Source organism: Aspergillus stella-maris, assembly GCF_047715825.1.
Source record: "Aspergillus stella-maris strain CBS 113639 unplaced genomic scaffold BDV14scaffold_8, whole genome shotgun sequence".
Lineage (NCBI taxonomy): Eukaryota > Fungi > Ascomycota > Eurotiomycetes > Eurotiales > Aspergillaceae > Aspergillus > Aspergillus stella-maris.
Genome location: NW_027396802.1, coordinates 325,223 through 338,441, shown reverse-complemented (window position 1 = coordinate 338,441; position 13,219 = coordinate 325,223). Strand labels below are relative to the sequence as shown.

The 13,219-nt window shown below is 50.4% G+C and overlaps 5 protein-coding genes across 5 annotated transcripts; 2 read left to right on the top strand and 3 right to left on the bottom strand.

Annotated features, from left to right (window-relative positions):
• Nucleotides 1-108: 108 nt before the first annotated feature.
• Nucleotides 109-1,808, bottom strand: BDV14DRAFT_211693 (major facilitator superfamily domain-containing protein; the record flags this gene model as incomplete). The annotated part of the gene is made up of 1 exon (XM_073776144.1): nucleotides 109-1,808. The coding sequence occupies one exon, from the start codon at nucleotides 1,806-1,808 to the stop codon at nucleotides 255-257; it is 1,554 nt and encodes a 517-aa protein (XP_073631543.1). The 3' UTR covers nucleotides 109-254.
• A 146-nt stretch (nucleotides 1,809-1,954) lies between these two features.
• On the top strand, nucleotides 1,955-3,445 carry BDV14DRAFT_144246 (Fructosamine kinase-domain-containing protein). Its single transcript, XM_073766406.1, has 5 exons — nucleotides 1,955-2,066; nucleotides 2,123-2,244; nucleotides 2,331-2,501; nucleotides 2,589-3,078; nucleotides 3,180-3,445. The coding sequence occupies exons 1-5, from the start codon at nucleotides 2,015-2,017 to the stop codon at nucleotides 3,272-3,274; spliced, it is 930 nt and encodes a 309-aa protein (XP_073631542.1). The 5' UTR covers nucleotides 1,955-2,014; the 3' UTR covers nucleotides 3,275-3,445.
• A 170-nt stretch (nucleotides 3,446-3,615) lies between these two features.
• BDV14DRAFT_196880 (uncharacterized protein) lies at nucleotides 3,616-8,383 on the bottom strand (the record flags this gene model as incomplete). Its single annotated transcript, XM_073772538.1, has 2 exons — nucleotides 3,616-7,887; nucleotides 7,958-8,383. The coding sequence occupies 2 exons, from the start codon at nucleotides 8,381-8,383 to the stop codon at nucleotides 3,616-3,618; spliced, it is 4,698 nt and encodes a 1,565-aa protein (XP_073631541.1).
• Nucleotides 8,384-8,849: 466 nt separating this feature from the next.
• BDV14DRAFT_167358 (Fructosamine kinase-domain-containing protein) lies at nucleotides 8,850-10,603 on the top strand. The gene is made up of 5 exons (XM_073767663.1): nucleotides 8,850-9,279; nucleotides 9,378-10,067; nucleotides 10,138-10,264; nucleotides 10,329-10,385; nucleotides 10,447-10,603. The coding sequence occupies exons 1-5, from the start codon at nucleotides 9,198-9,200 to the stop codon at nucleotides 10,487-10,489; spliced, it is 999 nt and encodes a 332-aa protein (XP_073631540.1). The 5' UTR covers nucleotides 8,850-9,197; the 3' UTR covers nucleotides 10,490-10,603.
• Nucleotides 10,604-11,276: 673 nt separating this feature from the next.
• Nucleotides 11,277-12,429, bottom strand: BDV14DRAFT_211691 (uncharacterized protein; the record flags this gene model as incomplete). Its single annotated transcript, XM_073776143.1, has 2 exons — nucleotides 11,277-12,004; nucleotides 12,099-12,429. The coding sequence occupies 2 exons, from the start codon at nucleotides 12,427-12,429 to the stop codon at nucleotides 11,277-11,279; spliced, it is 1,059 nt and encodes a 352-aa protein (XP_073631539.1).
• Between the last annotated feature and the right edge of the window lie 790 nt (nucleotides 12,430-13,219).

Here is a 13,219-nt window from a genome sequence, read left to right as displayed (position 1 = left end):
TGCTTCGTGGCATTGTGGTACTGTGGTCACTACTAGCGACAACAACCGTGCTCAATCTAGCGTCGGATGGACCGTAGACCGACGCGGCAGATGGTGCGCCGAAGTATTGCCACTGCCAGATTTGTAAGAAATGATCAGGCCAAAAAAGAGGGCATGGAGCTAGGCCAGAGGGTGAGTAATAAGACTCGACTTGCACGCACACCAGCTCTTTAGCCATTTGAGTACAGATGAATCCCAGAACGATAACCGACCCCTTAACCCCCCCTCTCTCTTCTGTCCCTCCAAGCACCTCCCCACCTTCTCAACACCCAAACAACAACCAATCCCACTCCGCCATCAACAAGCGCAAGCATCGTGAATAGCCACGCGCGCCCAACCGCCTCAGACAGGGGTTGCAGGGCCGCAATCACCGCAGCTGAGAGCACACACCGCGTGATGTTATTCGCCGCCGCTGCGGTACCGGGACGTTCAGGGAAGATGTCCACGAGCAGCGCGCTGAACATTTGCAAGATGACTGTGCATTTTGCGCCAGTTAGGGTTTGCAATATCAGAGGGATGCTTGGGTGTGCGTGGTGCTCGACGGCCCAGCCGTAGCCAATTAGGATGAAAGTGGAGACAGTGAGGATGGTGTATGAACCCCGGGACCGCGCGATTTCATAGGGAAAGAAGACACTGGGCTCTCCCTCTGCGTTTGTACATGCATTTGTACCTGCAGCCGCGGATGTACTTGTAGTTGTGCTGGGTGCGAGACCGTGTTGTAGGGCTGTGTGCTTGTAGTTCCAGTCCATGAGACGGCCGGCAATGAGACCACCGAGGATGACGCCGAATCCGCCCGGAAGGTAGCAAAGGCCCACGATTAGATCATTGTAGCCGTAGATGTCTTTCCCGAATATCGAGGGGATGGAAGTTTGGATGCAGTACCAAACTGCGTAGGGGAATGCAGCCGTCCATAGGGTTAGGAATGTGTCCTGGTAGAAGATGATTCTCACAGAGGAAAAGGGGTTTGGGATGGTCCATTTGCCTTTGCCTGATTTTCCGACGTTGATGTTATTGTGGTCTCCTTCCATTACCGCCTCATCTGAAATCTGGTAACTCCTCCTCTTATACAGAATATCCCACCACGTCCTCCAGAGATTTCGCGCAGGGACAGCCCCGTTACCAACTATCACCCTCGCAGTCTCGGGCAACGTCCAGCCGATAAGCAAAAGCGACGACCCGCCAAATATCAGCAATGCCCAAAAGCACCACAACGGATTCCCCGAAGCCAGTATCGCGCCGCCCCCGACAACCGGCCCAACACAGGGTCCCAGATTAGTGGATGCAAGCATGGGTCCTAGAATCCTACCCCGTTCTGAGCGAGGCGAGATATCCGCCGCAACAGCATATGCTAGGCTCATGACCGCTGACCCTCCCATGCTCTGCAGGCCTCGTAGGACCGCGAGAGCGGCGTAATTGGACTCATTTAACGCGAGACCAAGAGCCGCTGCTGAGTAGATGCTGAATGTCATTAGGAAGACAGGGCGACGACCGAAGGTGTCTGAGAGGGGCCCCCAGATCGCTGGCGAGACGGCCTGGAAAATCACGTATACCGTGATGGTGAGGTTGATGAGTTGGGTTGAGACGTTGTATTGATAGCTGAGGAGGTTGATGAGAGGGAAGTATATTGTGGCTGTCAGTGAAGATGCTAGGGTGAGATAGCCCATTAGGTATGTGAAGTAGTATTTCTGGTTTTGACTGAAGGTTGTGTATGGTATTTGTTGGGACACTGTCAAGTCATTTTGGACATGAAGTTTCTCTGGACTAGCCATTATGATTCTATCTGGTGGGGAGGATAGGACAATGTCTTCAATGTTTGATCTTGAACAAAAAAGGTCTTGGAAGCGGGGAATACACCAAGTCAACCTTGTACATATCTGCCTATTCTATTACCCCACTCCCCTCAAGCAATGATTGCCTCTCTGATATTCCGGCTGTAATTCTCTTCCAGTACCTTCCACTATTAAGCTCCATTACAATGGCATTGATTGATCAAATCCAAGACCCGCTACTCAGTAGTGTCTCCCAGCGTCTGTAAATTCTTACCATCTTATTCTTTACGGAGAGTGTGACTGACCCCTTACAGGACTCCCAAACCCCGGTAGCAGAATCCTCGATGTCACCCGTCACGGTGTCTCACATTTTGGGCGAACCCTCCTGGTAACCGTGCAGCTTTCATCCGGTCTGATTGTGAAATACTTCCTGAAGGTAAAGTAACGACGCAGGACAGAAGCGAGCCGGATAGAATATCCGTAGGCGAGAATGTTTCGCTTACTTATGTGTCTCAACGCTAGGTAATGGAAGGTGAATTAGGGATGCTTACATGCCGCGGGGAGTATGAGTCTCTGAAGGATATCTCATCTTTCTGTGACCATGTTCCAAAGCCCTATGCGTGGGGACGATACATGGAGAACAACACAGAGTACGCGTTTCTTCTGGTGGAATTCTTGCAGATCAAGAAGCAGGTAAGTTCTCGACTCCCGTTCCAAACGATTTTTACCTCACAAACACTACTACACACTCGCTAACTTATATTCACCTTAATGTAAAAGCCCGCAGACCCGCACCCCCTCGCAAAGGCCCTCGCAACCCTGCACCAAACCTCGCGCTCACCAACCGGCAAATTCGGATTCCACACCCCAACCTGCCACACGCGCAACATTCAATCCGTAGCCTTCTGGACAGACTCCTGGAGTGAGCTCTTCACTGCACACCTGTCTCGGATCCTTTCTACCGCCTGCACAGTCTTTACCTCTCCGTCCTTCACTCAACTCGGAAACATCGTCCTCTCCACCGTCGTTCCCGCGCTCCTTCAGCCACTACAGTCTCATGGACGAACTCTGAAACCATGCCTTGTCCATGGCGACTGCTGGGACATGAACACCGCCATGGGAAGCGACGGCCGCGCAGTCTTCTTTGATGTTGCGTCGTTTTACGCACATAATGAGTATGATGTAGGGAATTGGAGAGCGGCCCGACATGGACTTAGCGAAAGAAGTTACATGGATGCTTATAAGGCGTTGATTCCGCCTTCTGAGCCTGGTAAGGATGATTCCAGCTTGCTCTCTCCCTGTATTGGCTGTGAAGAGAACAGAGAAGCCTCGATTTGAACAGTTGCTAATCAGTTATTGTCTGCCACTAAGTGGAAGACTGGGATAACAGGAATTTGCTCTACTCGTTGCCGTTTAACGTATGCAACGCAATGTTTGTGCCGGGTTCGACGCAGAGGACTCAGTAAGAACATTTCGCTTCTCCGTTTGTTCATCACGTTGTCAATGCCCATTACAGGCTCAAGCCTATTGCCGATCCGGCGGCGTGACATTTATGTCTAACTCAAGGGTCTGAGATAGGGTCTTTCAAGATATGTTGACGCTGTGCGAGAGGGTTTGTTCTGAGAAGCTGCATGAACTTCTCAGTGACAGCGACAAACATTCGAAGAACGAGAAGGCAGATAGTCGGCACGGTACCGAATGCAATGGCCTCAAGAGTTAGGTGATCTTTGTTGAGAGGGCGAATTGAATACGGACTCCTATGCTAGCTAGGGGGCATTGTCCAGACAAACACAAGATACTTGTTCATTTATCTAGTATGATAAGCCATATCCAGTCCCTGCTTGACAATAGCAAGCTCTGATGTTTTCACAAAGATGATCTCTCCTTCTCGCCCCACTCCCAGGAGTAATTGGCCTGTGGAACTCATCCAGTCACTTGGGATGAAGAAGTGTCGCACTGCAGGCTCGTCTGTTTTGGAGATATCAATGGAACAGACCCAATGACTTGTGTCTAGGTAGATTAGTTGTTCAGCGCGTACGCCAACAATACCGTCAACGTCAACTGCTGATGAGGATGTGTCAAAGGTGGATATCGGAGATGCAGTCCTTGTTTCTGGGGTGAAGTCCTCGAGATCCCAAACCTGAATCATGGACTCTGAAGACTGGCTGCTTGACTGGTTTCTTGTAGTGGTTGCGAAGACGCGTTGATGGTGGAATGGAATTACTGCGTTGACGGGTAAGGGCTGATGAATGGGGTTATTCAATGTGACAGAGCCGAGGCAATCTAGAGAACCCCAGCTGTAAATTTTCGCCTCTGAATCCATTATCAGCAGTAAATGATCAGGAGTCACAATATTGTGTATCCAATATCGTTTGTCTTCAAGACCGCGGCTGATACGACAGGTTATCGTAGGTGGTTCCTGCTTCTGGAGGTCATGCTCACTCAGGCTCCACAGTGCATCGTAGGAATCTGTAGCTATGAGAAGCTTTGAATGCTTGCCGCGGGTAAGTAATTGCTTGATGGTTCTCCCGACTCGCATATCAAAGACAGGGTCGTGAACCTCCCATCGCGACCGTTGCCTTCTCCTAAGCTTTCGACTGACGACTCGACTGGCTGAGTCTCCACAGGTGAGAAGGCCTACATCAGTATCGAAGTATATGATCGTTACTGGCACTCCGGGAGTCTGCACGAACAGCTGCTGTGCGCCCTGAGACTCAGAGGTAATGTCAGATACGTGCACGGAGCCGTCCTCTTTCCCGTAGAAGACGACCGAGGCTGCCTGGACGGTGAAGATTGATGTGATGCTTGTAGTTTCGGCCGTCTCGTAGTCAATCTCTTGCGGATTTGTTGAAACGGATACAGTGTCGCTATTGACCTCGTCGATATCCCGCCTCAGCAGCACGATTGGGTCCCAAATTCGGCATTGGTTGCCACGGACATCAATGAGCCGACTATCGTCGATAGTAAAGGCGAGTGCGCGTGGTCCGATAGGGGTCCCATCAAAATGCAGCCGATAGAGTAGTCTGAAAGTCTCCAGGTCGAACAGCGAGATTGTCCCTTGCGAGTCCGCTGTTGCTAATGTGCGGCCGTCAAACGAGCACGCCAATGTCTGGGCGTTTACCCCGTTTAGGATCTCTCGCACGCCACCAGAGGATGTATCGTATATAACCAGATCACCATCAGAGTAGGAAGCAACGAGTAAGCCTGCATCAGCGAGAGCAGAACTAAACGCTAGAGCCCAAACCGTTGTGCTGCCGTCGGATTCTTTCTCCGAGGTAATGAGCCGCGAGCCGTGTTCCTTTCCATAGATGTCGTGAACACGATCGAGTTCAAAATCCCAGAGCAGAATATCTTCACCTCGATAAACAACTGCCAATAGGTTCTGATCCCGAAAAAATGCTGCGCGAGTGGGTTGTCTGGATTGCACGTACGACTCGTCGAAATCACGAGTCCAGTTCGTTGTGCCCCGTGCGGTGCCCCCACTGCTGATATCCCATTCAGCAAGCTGGTTATTCTTCAAGGCGGCAAGCAGCAACCGATCCTCCTCTATAAAGGTAGCAGTCATGCACATGGACGAAATAGGCAGCGTGCACCACTCGGCCCATGAACCGATGTCCCAAACACGAATTGTCTTGACGCCAAACGAGGCGAGATACTTTCCCGTCTCTCCAAACGACAAGCCCCATACTGGTTCTTTATTTTCAATGACCTGAGATTCCTCGCAGGTGATACTGTCATAGACAATAATAGATCCGGTTGACATGCCAATGGCGAAGTACTTGGAAGAGGTCACCACGCTAACCGGCTTAGCTAGCTTGGGATATATCAACGTAGAGAGACAGTCATCCCAATTATGAGACGATAAGCCATAGACCGACAATCCTCTCTGCGTCGAGCCGAACAGTTGCCGGAGGGTCGAACCGCGCGGACAGAGCGGGGGCACGAGGTTGTAGATTGACGAAGGATAGTGCAGCAATTGCTTGCTGAACCTAGTCACCAGGTGAATCAAATCATTACCCAACTTCTGCAAGAGGACAAGCTCTCTACGTAGGCCGAACGGAGGCGTGTGCTTCGACTTCCGGGCCAGAAAATTGTCGATGGCTTTTCCGGCGTAGAAGACGAGCTGCAGATCTGCATGGCTGGCAAGGTATTCAATCCAGCTGAGGACATTTGACGACAACAGAAACTTGGTCAGCGCAGCTAGAACTTCATCATCTGTGGATTTGACGTGCGGCAGGTGCTGGAATATGAATTTGCATGCATAATCCGCAAACGGCTGCTTCTTTTTTGAAGTCCCGCCGTCCTCTGCGAGACTTACTCTTCTTGATCGGGGTGCTTTCATTTCACTGCTTGAGAGATACCGGAGACACGCGAGGGTCAATCGCTTGTGTGCAGAGGACTTGTCAATGGTGAATTCTGGGACGATATCTTGGCGCAAGAGGAACTCTCGCGCTGTCAAATGAATCAACCGGACTTCCTTGCAGTTGTCCACATACACGATGTTTCGGCAGCACGTGCTTAGTGACCGCTCAACATCATCAATGGTATCCTTGATGTCAAGTTCAATTGCCTGATGAATCTCCCTCGTTGATAGCGGCCGGAAGGAACAAACTGCCCAAATGAGAAATGCCTTGCCCAAGTCCTTCCCAAACCGAGCGTCCGCCATGTCGGTGAGAATTTTACTATACAGCCCGTCCATGCTTTTCGAATTGCTTGCTAGCACTTTCCGAATCTCAGTGGACGTATTGACCTGCCGGAGCTCTTTTAGAACCAGGTCAACCCATAGAAAACACCCATTGGAGGCCTGGAGGATTTCATCTGCCATGGTTTGTCGTCCCTCTGCGCTGGGCGACGGCAACGAGTCAATGTTAGCCTGCAGCAAAAGAAAGATATCATTTTTCGTGTCTGTCTCTTCGATGGTTACGGATTCAACTTCAATCGCTGGGTTCGAGACGTTCATATATGTGATTACTGGAGTCCTCGAGGTCACCAGGATAGACAGCGGCCAGTGCTCCTGAACTTTTGTTAAGATCGACATGAGCTCAGCACCCGCTTTACACTCATCCAGCGCATCAATGATCAGGTACTGCTGTTTCATCAAACGGACCTTAAGGATACCACGGAGATACAGTCTCTGCCAAAGAGGGCCGTGGTCCGCTTTGCCGATACTGGTATCCTGCAATGTTGCCGCAATACCGAGAATGACTTGCAAGATCTCATCATGCATCAATGCCATCTGCCACGCCAAGGACCTTAGCAATGAGTTTATAGTGGTCTTTGATTTGTCTTCATTGCTGAAAAAGAAAAAGCTGCAGTCCCGTTTGAGCTTGCGTAGGTAATTGATGAGATAGCTTGCCAGAACAGATTTCCCTGCCCCTGGCTGGCCACGGATCCAAAGAAGTTTGGAGCAAGAGCTATCGTACCATTGCTGAACAGAAGATTTATGCAAAAACCAGTCGCAAGATCCTTCAAAGCGTACGGAATCCTGGGATATGCAATCATTCTCTGGAGCGTCGGAAATGCCCAGGAATTTGCTGAGAGCTGTCAACTGGTCGATTTCCATTGATCGATTCTCAGATTCCTGGACATCTCGCTTGTTGTCTATGTAGGTTGCCAATGCGTTTCGCACAGCAATATAAGAAGAGTCACTCGGAGACGAGAAGCGTGCCACATCTCGATGGTTCGCATTAAGGTACGCCCTCCTTTCATTGACATAGTTCATAACAGCGCACTTTTTTTCCACAATCAGTCCTTTCCCGATCACGTAGTTCATCGGCTTATTTTCGAAAAAGGAGAAGAGTTGAAGGTTGCTGCAGTGCCGAGGAAATTCTTCGTTGATAGACTCCAGAGCTGGTGAGCCCGGGAAGAGGTCCTGTACAAAGGCTCGCGTACCAGAAGCTATTTGCACAATCCGACTGAGAGTTTGTGCAATGTTAGCGCCTTGGTGTGGAGTCGCGAGGAAGAAAATGGCACAGACGCTGCTGACCAGGGGTCTCATTTCGGGTATATCGTGGCCGAGGATGTAAGCCTTCTTGACGACGAGCCCTCCCATGCTATGCCCGACGAAGATCAAAGGCACCTGTTCCATTACTGAAGTTAGCAACATGCGCCAAAAGAGAGCTCATCGAGAGGTAATTGTCTGTACATACCCTTCCCTCTTTCGATATCAACGGCGAGTCATGGACAGAATAGAGCAGAGATCGGGCAAAGTCTGGAATATCGAGAAACGATTCCTGAGAGAGGCCTGACGCATATCCAAATGTATGAATTCGAACATCCTGGAAAGCCTTGTCTTTGGGAAGCCATTCCTTCGGCCAGTATAGAGACGAGTCATCATTTTTTGTCCATGTACTCTGAGACCCACCATTGAGTCCATGTACAAAGATTAGTTCGACAACCGGTTTGTCTCCTGGGTTGTGCAAAGTAGTCAAGCCGAGTGGGCCTTTGGCATCTTCTGGCTCGTACCGCTCGGTGGTGTCTTTTCGTATCAAGGTACGTACGAAGAGAGACTTGGTCGTGGACGATATTGAGTTAGTCGACTTGCGCCGCTCTATATATTCAGATTCCATCTCCATCATGCCGTATGTCACTATCGAAAAACACCATTGGGGGCTGAGGACAAATTCGCGAGGTTTGCGAGCAACGCGAAAACGAGGTGAGGGGCCTCCAGCCACCCCCGATGTGCAGGGATACCATGTCATCACTCCTTATTAACAGAATTGGTGAGACCATCGGTTATGTGATGACCACCTGACGTGGCCAGACTTGATGGCCAATAGACAGTATAAAATAGCAGGGATACCCCGGGAATAAGGAGCCAGGGGTCCCGGCTACGTGGCTCCAGAACACATATAGCATCCTTGATAACGAGATAGTTTTACTCAGAAGGGGCCGCATGACTGGGTCTTCACAAGGATCAGCCTCCCGGACCCATTCTTACATTGGAGATTACTTCCTTCGCTTATGCTCTTCATATGCACAGCAAACATGTATAAATGCTAGTAGGTAGCAAAGCTGACTGGGCCGTGTAGCCTCTCGCGCCCCAGGTTCAGGAATAGCCAAAGCAAAATATATGGGTTGACTATTTGAGACCAGCTCGCACATACCATCCTAGCAGAGTTCGTTTAGCCTCCTACAGGTACATGAGCATAGTTCATGCTGTACAAATCAACAAAGTACATGTGGTATTGAGCCTCAGCTAGAGAGTGGAGGAGCCCACTTCAGCCCTGGCTGGGGTAAGATCCCATAATTGATGTTCCATTATGCTTGGCAGCTGCTTGGGCGCGAATGTATAAATAACTGGGCTGCTCTGCACATTGGATTGGGAAACTGGCCAACACAGATACAATCTTCCCCCACTACTTTCACATTCGAGATTACACGTCAAAGATGACTGATGCTTCTATTTGGGATCAGGAGATTGCAGTCCCGGAAAACGTGATCTCATTTGTCGATGACCATGTCTTAGCAAGTAAGGCAATGCTTTATAAATCTCCCTCTCATATAATATTCTTGCTTCTTCTCCCCATCCCTCAAGCTATTTTTGAAACAATCTCTAAGTCTGTACAGAGCTCCCAATCGGCTTGACCGTAGTCGGCATCTACCCCCACGGAGCCTCCTACTGGACTCGCACCGCAGAAATTAAAACAACAAACGCGCGAAACGATGCAGTCTCCTTCTTCCTCAAAGTCTCCCAAGGTGACATCGGCAAAGGCATGATGCACGGCGAATATCACTCCATGACAGCTCTGCACAGCGCCCTGTCCGAACTCGTCCCGAAACCAATCGCATGGGGCACTTACAACGATGACCCGGACACTCATTTTTTCCTCTGCCACTTCCACACCATGACCGATGATATCCCCGATATTGCAGACTTCCCAGGAATGGTGGCGCAGCTGCATAAAAATGGCGTATCGCCAAATGGCAAGTTTGGCTTCCCTGTGACGACTTATCAGGGCAGACTTGCGCAGGCTACTAAGGAGTGCGATACCTGGGAAGAGTCATTCTCGAGTGGTATGGAGCAATTCTTCAAGGCTGAGGAGGAAGCGCAAGGGCCAGACGAGGAGATGACGGAGCTGCGGAGGGGAATCATGGAGACAGTGATTCCGAGGCTTTTACGGCCGCTGGAAACAGGCGGGAGAAAAGTCATTCCTCGGTTAATCCATGGGGATCTATGGGATGGGAATACGTCTGTTGATGCCGCTACTGGCCTGCCGATTATCTTTGATGCGTGTTCATCATATGCACATCATGAGTGTGAGTGAAAAAGTCTCGCATGCCTATTGCAGCGCTATACTAATTCGTTCCGCCTTATTCTACACTGAAGATGAGCTAGCACCCTGGAGACCTCGAAGACATAAAATCGGCAAGCCATACGTGACCGAATATCTCAAGCATTTCCCAATGTCTGAGCCGGCGGCCGACTTCGATGATCGCAACTCTTTGTATTGCGTGTCAGTACATGTCCCATATCCTTCTGTGAATATGTATCAGCGGAACACTAAAAGAGCAATACAGGAGGTTTAATCTATGCTCCTCAGCGCTGTACCCAGGGAACCTTCGTTTCAGGAATATGTAAGCCTCCTAAGTCGTACAGTCCTCACTAGATCCACAGTGCTGATCGGCTACGATTAAGTGTGAAAGAAGAAATGCGAGAGCTTGTCGATAAGTTCTGTTAGGTTATTCCGCAGCGGTAGGTAGGTATCAGGAGTAGACTAGTCTTGAGTTCTTCGTCAAAATGAAAGTATACTCGCTCTTGCTCATGACGCCAAGACGGCTTTCTTTCACTAGCCCAAAATATGAGCTGTATTGGCTGAGTTTCCGTGTCTATTACTCTCGATCTCAATAAGTAGTGGTTTAGGTAGAGCTAATCTTCGATTAGTTACTATAAGTAAGCGGGTACTAAGGTTTATTGCTGTCAACCAGAATAGGAGCCCTTACTAATGAGGGTTGACCCTTTTTGGTCTATGGTAGTGGAAAATTCGATAATTGCTTAGTAGGATAAGCAGGTTGCACGAAGTAAGTAAGGCAAGGAAAGGCAAGTAAGCCAAGTAGTAAAAATCTCACCCTGTTTATTGCGTACTTACCCTAATTTCACCCTAATTTCACCCTAATCTTACCCTAATCTCACCCGAGTCGCGCGACCGTAAAGCGGCCTCACCCTAAACTCACCCGGGCAGCACCACCCGACTTCTGGCCGCGTTCAAGCCACACGCCGGCTGGTTAGTAGTATGGTGGGGGACCACATGCGAATCCCAGCTGTTGTATGTTTTCTGCATCTATATCTTCGCTCCTGGAATAAGAGAGAAGGTGGGTGGTGGCTGTTTTATTGTTGTGAGCGGAGTAGATGAGGATCCAGGTAGTGCAGAATCTCAAAAGTATAGACACAGCGTCCTATTGAAAAGAGCAAATAACTCAAGACACTGCCGACTCCTGTCAACTAGGTATATGCAACTTCATCTCCTCTCAAAACGGAAATTCAATAACGACCTTGGTCTCCTCGCGCCGGTCAAACCGCGCATAGTACTCCGGCGCATCCTCAATCCCAATAACAGCGCTCACAATGTCACCAGGATGCACATTACCAGACTCAATAAGATTGAGCATCTCTGTACCAAGACTCAGCGGCGACGAGACGCCCCCCCTAACCGAGAAAGTATTCATGAAGAGAGGCGCGATGTCAATCGTCTGCGCCTGGTCGCCGCTCCCATAAACACCTACAATACCAATGCCGCCCTGCGGCGCAACGACCTGTCCCGCCTGGTGCAGCACAATGCTACTATTGACATTCCCTTGCGCGTCTTCGGCCTCGAAGCCGACGCAGTCGACGACGCGCGTGACGCCGTCTGGCTCGAGGCGGCGGAGTGCGGCGACGGGATCCTCAGTTGCAAAGTTAATGGGGATGGCGCCGTGGGACGCAGCTAGGTCCAGGCGGTCTTGGACGTGGTCGATGGCGTAGATCTTGGATGCACCGCGGACTCCGGCGGACAGGATGGCCATTTGCCCTACGGGGCCGCCGCCGAATACCGCGAGTGTGTCGCCGGGTTCCAGGCCCGCGAAGTCGAGCGCTGCCCAGCCTGTTGCGAGGATGTCGGACATGAAGAGGTAGTCGTGGATGGTGGATGCGTTTGTGCTGCTGTTGATGGGCACGGGCATGAGTGAGTCGTCTGCGTATGGGATGCGCGCGTACTCGGCTGTATGAGGGGATTATATCATATCAGTACCTATGCGCGGTATACTCGCGAAGATTGGTGACACCGGCTTAGGGACATGGAATCAAGGACTCACCTTGCATCCCCGTAGAGGAAGCCAAGGGCGCATCAACCGAGGGTCCATATTGGTAGTGACCATTGTCAAAGGCAAAGGGGATGACAACCCAATCGCCAGCGCTTAGAAACTCGACAGCGTCGCCAACTTCCTCGATATACCCAATAGCCTCGTGCCCTATCTGCTGCGGGTTCTCTGGCGACGCCGGATTCTCGTGGTATCTGTGTAGATCACTACCGCAGATGGCCGTCGCCGCGATGCGCACAACGGCGTCGGTTGCGTTTATGATGGTTGGCATGGGCACGTCGATGACGGTGATATTAAATGCGCCGGCTAGGGCGACTGCACGCATGACAGACTGCATGGTTGAGGGGATTTCAAAATCAAATGGTTTTTAGTCTACGACAAGGAACTACTAGGTATTTATGCCTACATTCACTGACGTTATTTTCTGCAGACGCGTCATGAGTCCCCTACGCTAATGCAAACCGCTTACGGAGTACAACATGCCTGTATTTCCCTGTGGCACACACCTATTGCTTCAAGGTTGCCAATCTTGATTGCCGGATGAAAGGCAAGACCTACTAGGGGCCCCACAGTAAGCCAGGCACAGATGATCAACTCTAATAGTTATAACATTCCCAGTCACTGGTCAGCAGTCCTTGCCCATACCTGGCGGATCCACTGGGGCGGCAGCCACCGTACTTCTCGGGCTATCCTCGTTAAACCCACACGCCGGCTGGCTGGTAGTATGGTGGGTAACCACATGGGGTTTTGTAACAATGTGGAAAGTGTAAGCCTCCCATTAGACAATGCGCACAGCTATGTGTTCCAAGATTGGCGGTTGTTGAGAGTATCCATTGAGCCCAATCTTGTCGTCATCTTGGGATGGTCACTCTACTACCCAGTAGTAGGTCGCTCCCTGACTTTAAGGGCCTAGCGGCTACATACAGCCAGACAAGGACGTAGGTAGTTAAGAAGCAAAACGACAAGACTTGGGTAAATTTGAAAATGTGGTTCGGGACCAAGAGTGCATCATGGCTGTTCAGCAACAGAGGTTCCTTGGATTTCTGCGATGCGTGATAATAGCATCTTCTTAAACTCGCCTGCAGGGTGATGGAGGTGCCCGTCATACAATTCGA